General features: G+C 39.1%; 1 protein-coding gene across 3 annotated transcripts in view; it reads right to left on the bottom strand.

Moving 5' to 3' along the window:
- NRXN3 (neurexin 3) overlaps positions 1-15114 on the bottom strand; it is a 908017-nt gene that overhangs the window by 609000 nt on the left and 283903 nt on the right. For all 3 annotated transcript variants that reach the window (XM_058806342.1, XM_058806340.1, XM_058806341.1), the window contains one exon: positions 7604-7630. In XM_058806342.1, coding sequence (XP_058662325.1) covers positions 7604-7630 — 27 coding nt within the window. The remainder of the gene's footprint in view (positions 1-7603; positions 7631-15114) is intronic.

The following is a 15114-nucleotide window of genomic DNA, read 5'->3' as shown; positions in this document are numbered from 1 at the left end:
TAAAAATATTCACAAGCTTTCAAGGGTATCTTCTCTTTCTGAGTGTACTGGCTCTGGCTGAGAGGGAGTTAATTTTCTTCAGAGCAACACTCATGGTGCCATGTTTTGGATTTGAAAGCAAAACAGTGTTGATAATACACAGGCAGGCAAAGAGTGAGAGAGCAGCTGTGTGCTTCTTAACCACCTACAGGGGTTAAACCAAAACATTGAGGAAAGTGCAAGTGATGACAGCTGATCTGAAAAGAAAACAAATCAATTTATACAAGGAAAGTGGCCAAAATAACAAATTGAAGTGCTTACACATTTTTCTATCAAAGCCTTTTTTTTTTTTCCCTCAGGCATCCTGGCTGAGATCCTGCAAATATTGCAATAGAAAAGGAAAAAAGGAAATAAGACTGTTTCCCCAGACATGAGAAAGGAAGCTGATAATATAACAGCTGGCAAATAAGAGAAAAATGTTGCTGTCCACAATTAGTTATTCAATGTACCATTAAACAAAATCTAGCATCACAAGCTTTTTTCCTCAGTTACTCCAAGCTTCACCAACAGTGCCTTTTCCGCTAAAAATAAAATAAAAATAAATATTTTTTTTAAAAAACCTACCTCAAACTTTTCATATTTCATTATCTTTGTTATAGCATGCAGGATCCCAATACTTAATTAGCATTTCTAACATTAAGTAATGGGTATCTATTTTATTGACTGACAGGATGATTAATATAATTTGCTTTGACCTTTAAAGGTGTTCTTTTTTTTTAGCTATAATCCCACAGAAGGGGTGAGAGGCTAAAGGAATTGAAAATTATATATATATATAAATGTACAACAAACACAACCTTTTCAAAAGTCAAAAGGAATCAAGAAAAGCTGCTGGGGTAGGAATGACAGCCAGTAAACCAGATGAGCTATTTTCCAAAAGTGGGTCATTTGATTCCTTACAGATAACTGCTGAGTTTCCAAGGTTAGTTTTCTTTCTTGTTTGGTCTCATCACAGCAATTTAGGTAAGAACAATGCAGAACACATTCTGTCAAGCTCTGCTTTCATCATTGCCATCCCTCCATACTGATGACCTGTCTCTCTCTGCATACTGGAACTGAAGACCCAGACGTGAGGCTTTCAAAGGGACAGTATTAGCTGGAAGATGAAGGCTGACTGCTCTTAACAAACAGCTGGGCCTAGCTGAATTCTAGCAAACACAGACTTGTGTTTGTAGCCTACATCTGTGGCTCCTGAAGAAATATTCTGGGATTGAGGGACCTGGTGATATAGCAAACTGCAGTTTAGGATTGCTCAAATCAATTATGCCACAGCAAAACCTTAATCTCCATGGTACTGTCTGGATGAGGAGGATTACGGACACTGTGAAAAGCCTGTGCTCATTAAACCCAATATTCTGCCCCCAATAATGGCAATCACTATTACCTCTTGAGCAGTCACTCCTTATCCAACATCCACTGATCCTTAAAGCTCACTGATTTGGCCTTAAATTTACAGAACAGGTAGCATCCACCATAGCAAGCAGTGCTTGTGCTGATCGATTTTTGTCTTTTTCTTTATAACTATTTAAAGCCTCATTAGAGATGCTCTCTCTGAGTTGTTCGCAAACAAAATTAATAATATATAAAATACTCGCTTCCTCCTAGATCCAGAGGGCATGAGTTTTCAGTTTTGTGCCAATGTTCTTGGAATTAAAAAAAAAAAAAAGTGGATGTTCTGGCAACTAATTACACAATGTAATCTACAAAAGACATATTGTCTAGACATCCTTGAAGTGGACCAGTTTCTCATATGTTCTTTATGTTTCCTCTCACCCAAATGAAAGATGTCCATGTGGAACCCAGCCTAAAAAGGGACTTATCCTCTCCACTGCAACTGATAATTACATGGATTCTTCTGCTATCTTTGTAAAACAAGCTCAGAAGCACTACTGCACTTTGTAGGGGTACCAAACAACCTCTGAGTTGGAAAACGTGTCCTGCTTTGGTTTAAGGACAGGGTTAATTTTTTGCAGCAGCCATGAGGGTGGGGAGCCTGGAGCTGTGTGGGCATGGCCAGGGTCCTAATACCATTCAATACCATTTCATGTCATTGCCAGGGCAGGGAAAGGGACCCTCTGTCTCTCTCTTTTGGGAAAGAAGATAATTCCTTCCTGGTCATGGGGAAAGCGTGGTGGGTGGAGGGTCTGCCATTGTTTTCACTGTCCCAGGCTTGGTGGGCATTTTGCATGTAAATCATCCTTTCTTTGTACATTTGTCATTATTGGTATTGTTGCTGTTCATTTTCTTATCTCATGGATGATTCCAATAAATGGTTCTTAACTTATCTCTGCCTTTTGTCTACCACTGAAGGGGAGGGGTAAGGGGTGCAGTTCATGGTTTTCTTTTCAGTGGGAGTACTAAATTGAAGAATACCATTCCTAAACTACAACATTAAGTCAAGAGGGTATTTTTGCCACCGGAGACTTGGAATGGGCTTGAATCAAGAAAGTCTGAGACAAAAGAGGTCACTTTTTAGTAGTTGCCACAGGGAAGAGGAATTTGTTGCATTATGAAATAAAGCTCATCTCCACATCCATAAAGGAGCTCAGAGAGACAGCAACAGGAGGGGGAGCACAAATAATATCTGTCTGGGTTATACCCAGGGCCATCAGCCCACCAGAGCCCCATATGCTCAAGCCCAGAGGAGCATGGGGCACAGCAGCAGGTGGGAGCACAAATCATGGACTCCTGAGCAATGAAAACCTTTCCAAGTCTGTCCCAGGGCTGTTCCAGCAGAGCCATTGGTTCCAGTGCCCAAGCATGACACTCATCACTACATGACAGCTGGATCAACTCTTGATATCACCTTTTGGATTAAGGGGATTGCTGCATAGGGTGGGACATATGCAATGGTGGAAAAAGCAGTTTGGGGTCAGACAGACTTACTATGGGATGTTTAGGGGAGAAACCAAAGGTACAAAAAGAGAGAAATTCAGGTGATTTTGAGAAGAGCAATAGTGGGAAAATAAATACAGGGGTAAGGGTATAAAAAGGGTCGGGCATGTAAATAGTTGCTGATGAGTATTTTTATCTGATCAAAACAGCCTATCTTATTAAATTCCTTTCTATGTCTTTCCTGGGTGAGAGCCTTTTATTCTCTGTGCATGAGGGTGTATGAGGCTAGGAGTGCTGCAACTGGAGTCAGACCATGGGCTCAACAGGCCCAGATGTTCATGGTGCCAGAGAGTGGAAAGGATGCGGGTCTGCGAGCAAGTGTGTGCGCTCTAGCAATGGGCCTGCCAAGAACACATCTTCAGCTGGCCACAAGCAGGACCTGGAGCAAACAGTGGCAGTAGCCTCACCTCTATTGGGTTGTCGGATCTAGTAGGTTCTCCTCTAACAGAATTTTTAACTTGCTGCCTGACAAACATCTGGGAGGATTGCTTTTGATCCCCTGAGAGAAGAAGCCTTCTTAAGACAGGCTAGCTCCCTTTTCTCCTGCAGCAGCAGCACAAAGCCAGACCAGCATCCCAAGTGTGAGACTGCTCAAAAGTGGAATCATTCTCAGCTGAGCTGTGCAGATGCTACAGACAGACACCAGCTTTGCTTTCACCACTACAATATGACATACTACCAACTTGACACTTTTCAGGCTGCATAAGTATTCATTTCTTCCTGATTATGTTTAAATGGAGCTAGGAGACACTACAGTCACAAATATGATGTGGATGTTTAATCATATCGCTTCACTTTCAAAAGAATGTTTTCTTGTTAGAGTACTATTAAGATTTTATTAAAATGACAGCAATATAACTAGGAATCGGGTAAGTGCACTTGGTTTTACAATATTTTGATTAGAGTTAGCACAGCTTCCTATTTACTTATGATGATAGAGAAAAAAGAGAAGTTTAAACCTCTCCCAGAAAGTTACACATCATAGATTCAAATTTTATGCTCTTACAGTGACACTTAATAAAATGAATCATTAACACTGCACTGAATAAGGCACTAAATACAGTAAGCGTGGCAACTGAAACAGGAGAACCAAACATATTCTAGTTGTCATTATTGTCAAAAATTATTGCATTTCAAACAACATGTTAAATGTGAGTCTCACAGAGACACAGAATCAACTGTGCAGTAGTGATTAGACTGATTTTTTTATCCCCTTTATTTATGCTTTTAGCAGCAGGTAAGAGAAGAAGATATGGAATTTTTGAGGCATCAAAAGTGACATGAAAATAGATGATGGCTTGTCTGGCAAGCTTTAGTGAGAAGAAAACGCCTTATTATGAAATAACAAGCAATAAGACAGAAGTGTTCACTGTCCCAAGGAGCTACTTTTGGCAGATCTCTCATGGTATTAGCATCAAAGTATGTGACTGAATAATGACACACCACATAAAAGGCTTGTGAGGAGAGAGGACTAGAGCAAGAGTAGTATCCAAAAAAGAATACAGAGTGAGAATACCTCCAAAATCTAACAAATCTATAGCTTACACAGCTATGCCCTCCACACTTAATACTGAGTAGAATGCTGAAAACTCTCCACATCTAATCTGATATGAAGTGGGGCCACTGGATATAGAATAAGGAAATTAAGGAATAGATACCTTTGAAAAAATGAAGGAAAATCAGAGCACCAGACATGATGCAAACTATAAAATAATCGCAACTCCAACTTTCTTCAAAGTGAACAACGCATTTCAATAAACAGTTTACAGGAGAGGGACCATTTTCCTAGTAAATCCTATTTTAAATAAATAAAATACATGTAGCCAAAAATCCAAGAGATTTATATTAATATACCTATTCTCCCCATTAATCCAACCAACAAAATTGTGCTATCCATTATGTCTGCATTATGTTGAGGAATCATTCAATGCAGTTTATTCACAGAGTTTGTTTGTTGTTTGGAGATCCTCGTTCTACTTTTGGTTGTGCTGATTTCTCACTCAGAGAAAAAGAGAGTTACTATACAGCTCCATATGTGTGAGCAAAAGCATTGTTGGGTCTTCTAAATGTGCAGAAACAGAAAAGCTCAGTTTAGGTATCTTCAAGAGTGAAAGGAAAGGGTGAGATGAGTATTAAAATAAGTACAGAGACAGTAAAAAGCTGAAATACAACAATTATGAAACACAGAGAGAAGGTAAGATGAAATTATGGAAAACAATATTTTGCACCAGATATAAAATAGTCCAAAGATACATAAGAGAAAAAGGCCTCAATCTTTTTAATGAAAATTAAGAGTAAGTATAAATGCTTACCTGGGACAAAATGCAAGACTCCTCTCGAACAGTATGCGTTTCAATGTTTGAAATAGCGGGCTCTTAAGCTACATGTTCCACAAAACCCAAAAAGTAAAGCTCTTTTTACCTTTGAAACCATGCACTGGGTCCCTTCTATTCAGTTACCAGTGGCGACTGCTCGACCCGAAACTCTTCAACTGTTGGGAAGCCCATTTGTCAAGTTACTTTAAAACAATTCTGCTCATTTCAAGAGACCCCAGCAGACATATCTGTGTGTGGATAACTCCCTCTGCACAAGTAAATGTCAGTGTGCCTGCAGGAATGCTTACAGTGATATTTGGTCTGCTTCTGCCTAACCATATTTTATTCATTGAAGGGTACAGTTTTCACCAATCCCCAGCAGGTTCCCTTCTAGGAAACAGGACAGATGACCTGAGTTATTGCAACAGGCATCAAAAAAACCAATGTATTGGAGGGACTAAGAGTAGAGACATTTGTTTTCAGCAAAGCATCATAAAAAATAAATTAGGAAGATCCAATGTGTTTTAAATAAAGAAATAAATCTAAACCTTCAGGGGAAGACTGTATTTAAAAATGCAACAGGCCTAACTATTAAAAATGCATGGCAGCAAAACGATACAAGATGTTTTGATGCTTATGGGGAAACTAACAAAAACACGGAATTCTAACTGTCCTTCCACTGCTTTCATTATATGATTCTCTTTTTCCTCTCTTTTTTTCCTTTTTTTTTTAATATTTCTTCCAATTAGTGCTAGCTATTTATTTGCATAAAACCCAGACGATTGCTACTTGCTACCAAAGCTGACTTCCTACCTGAAGATAGTCTTCCATAGCTAAACTTTAACAGGCAGCTGTCATCACAAGTTGATGTTGACAACATTAGATTGTTGTCCAGCACCAGAGGAAATGGATCCTCAAATAACAAACATAAAGAAGAACTATGGGCAAGTGTTTTGATGGAGTTACAGATGGCTAAGCAGCAAGAGCATATGAACTCTTATGAAGTAAAAGATCCTATTTTTATGTAAATGTCCTTACCACTGCTGTGTAAAATCTGGCAATCCCAGCTACCATATTCAAGACACTTCTTCCTATTGCACATTCTATCTTGAAATTTAGTGTGAAAACTTCGAAGAGCAAAAGGAATTCAACAAGACCTTTCAAGATTTGAGTCGTACACTGACTAATCCCACCTGTAGCAGTTTAATCCCATAGATAACTAAGCACCGTGCAGCTGCTTGTTTACACCCCTCCTGCCATCAGTGGGATAAGGAGAAAAATCACATGGGCTGAGATAACAATTTAATAGTTGAAATAAAGTCAATTATCATGAACAAGCTTCTATGGCATATCAGGTCTTCTCACCAGCTACAGGCTCCCAGGGACCACTTCCCAAGTCCAAAAAACTACTTGCTCACACTTTTGTAAAAAGTATGGTCTCAATCAGCTGGCATTTGCCCTTCATAAATACTTCTACATAAAATCTAACACAGAGGACATTCAAGAAGCTGGTAACAAGTTAAGATAAGCTCAAAGCACACTTGAGAGCTAAACAGCTCCAGTGTTTGGGGAGTGCTTTTGACTTTGAGGCCTACATCAAGTTGATCAGCTCTTTGAAGTAGAACAGAAAAGATTTGGCTTACTCAGTCAGTCTAGAAATGGATATGATATTCCACTATTATTTTTCACAGAAATTTTATAATCCTTCCTCCCTACTTCTATATATTGAAAGGAATTTTAGGTGACCCAGAGATTCAGATGGAATTTCTTACAGAAACCTAAGAATTGCAAATGCCATATATATACATATATATATTAAGTATATATAATATACTCTAAATGTAAAATCTAAGTTTTCTTTATTCTATACCCAAATTAAAAAAATTTAATAAATATCCTGTTGTCACCAGTCTTTAATAAAGCAAGAGTTTGAAGCTTGTTTTCTCTGTTTTTAAACATGCCTGCCTTTTTGTAGTGGAGAAGTGCATACAGTACCTGTTGTTATTCTTACATTGTTCCTTAAAGTTTTCATAAAGACAATAGGTTACCAGTGAAATATAATATCAGCTCATCAGGTTCCTGAGGTGCTCTTCTGCAAAGCTATGAAATAACAGCTCAGCTCCTCCTTGGAGAAACCTAATACAAAATTTTCCACATACAATCACCTTAAAGTCTTCCCTCCTCCCTCTCCAGCTTCATATCCCACCCAATCCCTTCAATTTCAAAAGATTCTTTTAAAGAAAAGAAAAAAAAGAAAAAAATAAAAGAAAAACAGCTTATAAAAGAGCAAAGAAAATAAAGTTATTTTAATATATATAGAAAGAGAACAAAATGAAACTTGAGGGAAAACTTACTGGCGTTACAGTTTATCCTGATACAGTCTAGATGGGGAAAAATAAATGAAAGATGAAATTGCATCCTTCAAGGTAACAGCTGCAGACATCCAAAAACAATCAGTCCACCCTTCCGGGGACAGACACACGCAAAGAGATGTGGCCATTTTATACTTATACACAGTCTGTACAAGTTCAGGAGTGGGTGTATATGTACAGTATATTCAATGTAAATATCTGTTACATAAATATATATATATATACACATATATATATACATATATGTATAGAGAAATATACCAATATACATACATAGCCACATGTTGCTACAGAAAGTTCTTTTCTTTTTATAGAAACCTACAAATCTAAGAGAATCTTCCACTCCAGACCATGACTTGATATGAATTACAATTTAAAAAGTTATAATTAAGGCATTAAAGTCTCCCTCAAGACACAAGTCATACTCAAGTGTCATTTTGCTTTTTAGAAACCTTCAGCAATTTCTCTAAGAAGCTTGAAGCTCAAAGTGAACCTTTACACTTGGTTTCTTTTAAATTAATTTGTATTGTTATTGCATAAATACACCATCTGTCAACAGAGAATACCTGTAAAATCAGCCTATGAGATTTTTTGGTGCAATATTTAACCCTTTCCAGCTCTCCCAAAGACAGACCCTCTTCTAATTCCCCCAAAGCCAGCCCAAAACACTATTAATATGTGCACAGACACATTTGACGCCGTCTGCTCAGGCGAGGAAAGGGTTAACATACTGCCCAGTTGTGTCCTATCATAAAATGGCCACTTGCAAACAGCTAACCGCACGAACGCCCAGCCCAGATTTCAGCTACTTCTGGAGGTTGGGAATACTTTTTGTCGGGCTTGGCAGGGAGAATGGGGAAGTCTTTCAAAGGTCCCCAGCCCTGCCAGCTCCTCAGAGCCCAGGCTCATCTTGCTGCCTGAACGCCAAGGCTGAGTGGGGTGTTCGTAACGTTCAGGGAGAAGATGAAACGGGCACTGAAATGGCAGATCTGGGAACCTTTGCTGCCCTGCTTCATTCAGAGGTCACAGGCAAGGGAGGGACAAAGAGAGGTACAAGGAGAGAAAAATGCTTGTGGAATCTGATAAATGGTAACAGAGGAGTCTCACAAAGAAAGCAAGTTGAGGTAGGAGAGCCTGAGCTAGAGGGCTTCAGAGCATTGCTTCTCTCGTTTAACACACTAATGCTCAGCATATCTCAGGATGTGATCCACAAGAGGATCTTTCATTTATAAATGCCTATTTACAGCCTTGTGAACATCCACTGCTGTGATGTCTAACATGGGCAAGAGTTTTCATATCAGTGCTATTACATGTCTTGGGCTATGCTGGCCTTCTTGCAGGAAATCAAGGCTGTGAGTAATAACACAATGCAGTGGACATGTTGTCTGCACAACTAGAGCTTTGATCACCAGGAATGGTTGTATTTATTACAGAGATATGGCCCAGCAAGGGAGATTATATAGAATGGCTGAGAAATATAATGCAGTTTGCTTCTTAACTGGACCAATTTTATGTTTGCTCAGACAGATGTAGGAAAATTATTTCAGTAGCTAAACTCAGTTCTTAAAAAATGAAGGAGGGGAAAGAACAAAAGTCTACAAATAATAAATAAAGACTTGCAATGAGCAGGGACATCCCAATCACGAGTAACATAGCCAGAGAGAGTCTGTTTTCAAGCAGAACTTCTCCTGAGAAAATCTGGGTTTGGTTTTGTGCGATTAGGTTTGTCATGTGTCGTCAACCGCAACAGAAAAGTGGGAGCAAACAGCCCTGGAGCAACTGCTACGATCACCATACAGTGGTGGCCATATCCCTTACAGGAGTTGGGTGGGGTAAAGGGAGCTCTGAAGTACATGCAGGGGAACTTCCCTCTCTGACCTGATGGAGAGTGACAGCAAGAGAGACACCCAAGTCTCACCACAGGCAAGTGAGGTCAAGGGAGTTGCTATAGCTGGAACAGGGGAATTTCTTACAGACTAAAGAACAAGTGTGCTGGAAAGGGAAACATACATGGCTGGTCCTCAGCAACATTCATCAAAGAGACTAAAATCACTCTTGAGCTATTGATGTCTGCAGAGATTTTTTTGGTTTTTGTTAGTGATACCAAAAAACTATTGGTCCTAGGGCTTGCCCTCAGGCTGAAACACTATTCAAGATGAAGGGATAGATGTTTCAAACTGAAAACCACTGTAGCCCTTATCTTGGCTGCAAGATTCCTATTTCAAAGGATGAGAGTCCAGGACTGCCCTGAGAAGTGCCCTGACATGGCAATACTACATCTCCAGACTGTGAGCACAAAGTCTGCAATGCCACGCAATTGGGAGCCAGACAGAAACACCCAGGTGCACTCCAAAGGAAGCAGCTCCCCATGCAGGTTTCATTTCACTGGGTTGGTGTGGATCCTGCAGGGCAGCTAAGAGAAGGTATCTGCTTGCACTGTTACCCCAGCACCACCATCCAAGAACGTGCATAGGGGTTTTTTGTTGCCTTAATTTTGAGCCTTGCCCAAAGCAGTCCAAAAATTTTACAATTATTAACACATGAAGTTGTTCTCTCTTTCTTAAATGAGTTTTTGATAAGGAGGAAAACCCTAATGTTCCTCTAAACTAGTAAAACAGTACAAATCCAAAGCAGAGGTTTTTCCTGGAAGTGAGGAGGCAGGTGTAGTTTGGTGTTTGTGCTCTGAACAGCAGCATCTGGCTAATTTGGGAATAATTTTTAAAACTCCTTGGGATTCCTCCTGCACAGAACCAGGGCAATAAGACTTCTGGTAATCATCATCTGGGCCACTCAGCCCTGTTACCAGTATTTACTTCTGAGATAAGTTTTGGAGATGAGTATGCCTGAACAGCTGTAAATCCAGTTACCTGCCAGTTCAGCAATTGGATGAGGAATGTGGTGGGTAGTAGGCAAGTGAAAATAGACTCTGTTACTGCATGGGGAGCAGGATTAGCTGGGAAGACCTTCTGAATTAATTTCATTAATTCACTAATGTACGCCAGAAGTTTCTTAGTGCTCAGATGAAAGGTTTTCCAGAGCACATCACCTGAAAAATGGGCCAGAGACATTCTCCTTTAAAAAGGTTAAATAACTCGGCTGCAGTTAGCTAACACAAAGGATCCATTGTTTGAATGGAGGTATCTTTAGCAGCAAACAGAGATCTGAAATCTTACCATTTTTATCATTTTGTCTGAAAATAGTAATATTTACTTGATGGTGCTAAGGCTTCAGGCTGTTTAATCCTTGAATAAAAAAAAGAAAGTTACCTTTACTGTGTGAGGACAAAATGGTTTTTCCTTTGGATAAGCAGCCAGCCATATGGGGTTGTGGAAGAGTACTTTAGGGCAAGAATAGGATAAAAAAGATAATCAAGGCACAACTTCTTCTAAGCTCACACTGAGTTTATTTCCCATGGGAAAACCAGATAAAGTCCTGTGCACACTTACCCTACATTATATTAAGGCTCCTTGCCTATCTCCTATTTGCAGTATTTTTATGTAGAAATGACAAAAGAAACTTTCCCTTTTGGATGGGCAAATGTGGCTCTGGCACCTTCAGGATTTATCTTAGGAAAAGAGAGGTGAGAGAGAAGATTATACCTCCTTAAATGAGAGGCGGAAGGAAATACTTATCCTTGTCACCAGTGACCTGAAGATATGCCAGGCCAGGAAGAAAAAAACCCCTAAAACAGTCTTTAATAAAAGTCAGTATAACATTATAACCCTGCCACTTGTAAATGGGAGGAAAAATGTGAACTTGGATCTCCCTATCAGACCAGCCATTTCTTTCCCTTTCTGCACATCATCTCAGCATCAAAAATAATTCCCAAGCATGTTCCAAGCTATGATTTGCCTAATATCTCTCTCTCTCCTTCCACTCCAGACTCATTTCTTCAAAATCCTTCTCAACAGAGATATGTATCACATTTGGATTTCTAATCTTCACACCACAAAAAACTCAAATTACTGAGTCAACTCATGTTGACTACTGTCAACATGAAAATTTGCAATTTCTCAGGCACCCCCACTGGAAAGGTCTGAAGCAACTTCCTTGCCCCCTTCCTTAGAGAATCATTCATTGCTGCTCTTCCTTTCCCTCCCACGTTCCAGAGCAAGCCCCCAGCTGCCCATTCCCACTGCATCTCTCTCTCCTGGCTGGTTTGGACCCTGGTTGGAGGGGTGAGAGGGATATGCCAGCCCCTGCAGGCTGCTCCGTACGCTCTGTTCTCAGGGCTGTTTGCCGTGCGGGCCGCAGGCTTCAGGCCTTTGAAGGGTCGAATACCATCTTTTGATTTACCATGGCTGATGGGTATGGGAAAGCTTTACAACTGAAACACACAGAAGAGTCAACCAAAAAAAAAAAAAAAAGAAGAAAAAAAAAAAAAAAAAAAAGTAGGGAAGACCTTAATAAAGACACAAATGATAATAAGTAATCAAATGGAATAGATCACAAAAGAGAAGAAAGAGAAAGCTCTTAGTAGTAGTATTAAATGACATAAGAAAAGCACAATTAAATAATGCACCCCTCAAAACAGTCCTTTTTCACACATATCTATCGTGGGTTAGATGCTCAGGGGATATTGATATACAGCTAGTCAGCACCAAGCACACTCAGATCTTCAGAGGTGGTGCTGATGACTGTTTCTCACTGGTAAGGAGATTTTGGCAAAGTCAGGTAAAGATTTAGTTCTTGTTTGTGACATTTGGGCTATGAGCAGTCTCCGTATAGAGTTATTGTGACTTAGAGTAAACAACTGGAAATTAATGGCTCTGGTAAGGTGATTCTTCCTCAAATTCTGTTCTTCAACAGCAAGGTAACTGCTGTTTTGGCAGAAGGAAAGTCCTGTTTCAAGGACATTTTCTGACAGTTTTATAAATCCGAATAAAGGAGAGGTGAAGCTCAGTCTGCGTTCCAAAATTCTAAACCACCCCACTGTTGAGTTAGACACAGGAGAGTGCTGACAGGTTTCCATTGATCCAGCCTATAGTCACTTCAGGGAAGATTCAACCTCACAAAACTTTACAGCTGAAAAGCTGGCAAAATGTGGCATACACATTGCTTCAGTCCCTGCTACTACACAGAATCAGCCTTTAGTTTACACAGGGGTTTGTTTAAAGATGTTGTCCCTGCATTAGGCTGTCAACAACACATCTTTTCCCAACATGTGTAGACCATCTGTCAAATCTTTAGCCACGTATTTTAGGAGCCAGACAGAGTTGAACAGTCCACCTCTAGGCTAAGTGGTGGCATAACAAATCCCAGTGAGTGCCAAAAGTGACCAATGCCAATAAGACTTAAAATGTTGACAGGTCCTGAAGGAAAATGCCAGCATGATATAATGAAAACTGGAAAGGAAAAAATAAACTTTAAAAAATAAATATCTTTAGGGTGATATAAATATCCCCTCCTCATATCCACTATTCAGGGTCTAACTCTAGGAGGCTGCAAACACCCAAAATGAGCAAATTCCCCTAATTCTCATTCATTTTTAAGAAGATCTAACAGAATCAAACAAGTGGTATCTTTCTCAGAAGAAAAAGTGACAGTTTTTTATGAAGTCTGGCAATTTTCATGCTGTAGTACTTTTCATGTGGGAATATCAAAGCTGATAAAAGCAATCCTTACTAAAATACTAGGACATAGCTAGTCAGCACCAAGCATACTCACATCTTCAGGGTGCAAAGAATTCTCCTTTCGACAAGTAGAGGAACTAGGGCTTGAAAAGTAAAAGAACTGGGCTACAGGAGCATATTGTAGAATTAGGCAGATACTCAGTTGCCCCATCACTTCTCCAACAGAAGTATGCCACTACCAAACTTTCAGTGATTAATTTTATTTTCTGAGAAAAAAAAATAGCCATAATTCTCAAGAAATTAAACAGGGGAAATAGAATCTTATTTTTCTTGATTATTAGCAACCAATTAGATCAGAAGAAAATGCAAACACATATAGATAGACAAATGCTCTGGAGTTTTGTAGAAGATTCTCATTGCACATGTAAAGAGGCTCAACAGCAGTTTTTCTGAGCTGCTCTCCAGAGAAACCCTGCAAATCTATGAAATTTTCCTTCCCTTAGAGTTAATATAGGCAGAGATGGCTACCATCAGAGTGCTGTTTCTCTTTATTTGAGGAGTTACTGACACAGCTGAGGTTCATCTATCCATCTGTCCTATAGGCCAGTTTGGATAGCACAGCAAGTGCTCTTATGCAGCTATGGACTCAATAGTGCTTTATGCTTCTTCAGTCAAGCTAAGTAGAACAAATATGCAAATATATGGGGGTTTTTCTGGTTGGTGTTTAGCTTTTATTTACTACAAGGCTATAGATTGTATAGACTTTTAGGTGGACATTTTTCTTTTAAGAAATATGAACTTGTTTGATGCATCTTCTTCACTTTCTTATTCAAAAAGTAAATAATAGGGTCTGGATCACAATTTCAAAGGCAAAAGAAAAACTACTAGATAAAAATTTAAAAAGCAAGCTAGTTTCCAGAGGACAACATATTGTACAAACAAAGCTGCTACATGGTTTGCTCCTGGTAGCCACAGCAGGGCTCTGAATGGGGTGATACTACTAGCTCAAAAAATGCAAAACTTGTTCTAATGGGCCTTAGAACTTTAAAAGCTGACAGAAGTTTTCACAGACCATACATGACCCTTCATATAAAATAACCTACACATTAAGAGGTATAAGATTATGCATTATTATGTTAGTTTTGCCTCTTTGAGTCAGGACATCTTCTTGTTTATATTCCTGACTTCACATGAAGCAACAAGCTGCATCACTGAAAAGCAAAAGAAAGCTTCAACTCATGTATTTACATTCTTTAAAAATCTGTCATTCTGTAGCATACATAAAGAATGGCAAGGAAACTAATTTTGGCTAATCTAATAGCACATTCACCCCAATTGTTCTTGTATTGTTGTTATTGTTGGACTTGTTTCTAATTTTCTTTTTAAATTATTTTCTGGGAAAGTCTAACTCTAAGGAGACAGAACACAGCCCTTTGGGATGAGGGGGATGCACTTTTATTGTTGTTAATTTCTTTTTTATAAAGACACAGCAATAAGACCAGCCTTTTTTATTAGATGTATAAAATATAGCAAGCTATATCAAATGCTGACAAATTATGCAAAGGGCAGGGGGTTCACAGGACTTCTGCCTGCCAACATATCAATTTTTCTTCCTTTCCATGTTTGTCTTTGACTGTTTTGAGTGATGCTGGGTGAATGAGGGATGTAACTGATCAAAAGATGGACCAAGTAGCATGTTTCACACAGAGCTCACCAGTCCCAGACCAAGAAAGGAAACTTAAAAACTTAAAGACTTAAACAACACTGTCCATTAACAAAGAACTGACAGCAAATCTTCATGCAGCAATGCAGAGGAGAATTTCTCTCCGCAAGAGACTATAATTATAAAAGTTTCAGCATTTATTTTAGAAATCAATACAATCCAATCAAACCAACAGAAAATAAATGAAATAATTTTTT

This window comes from Ammospiza caudacuta, chromosome 6, assembly GCF_027887145.1.
Source record: "Ammospiza caudacuta isolate bAmmCau1 chromosome 6, bAmmCau1.pri, whole genome shotgun sequence".
NCBI lineage: Eukaryota > Metazoa > Chordata > Aves > Passeriformes > Passerellidae > Ammospiza > Ammospiza caudacuta.
This window is presented reverse-complemented; position numbering and strand designations above follow the sequence as displayed.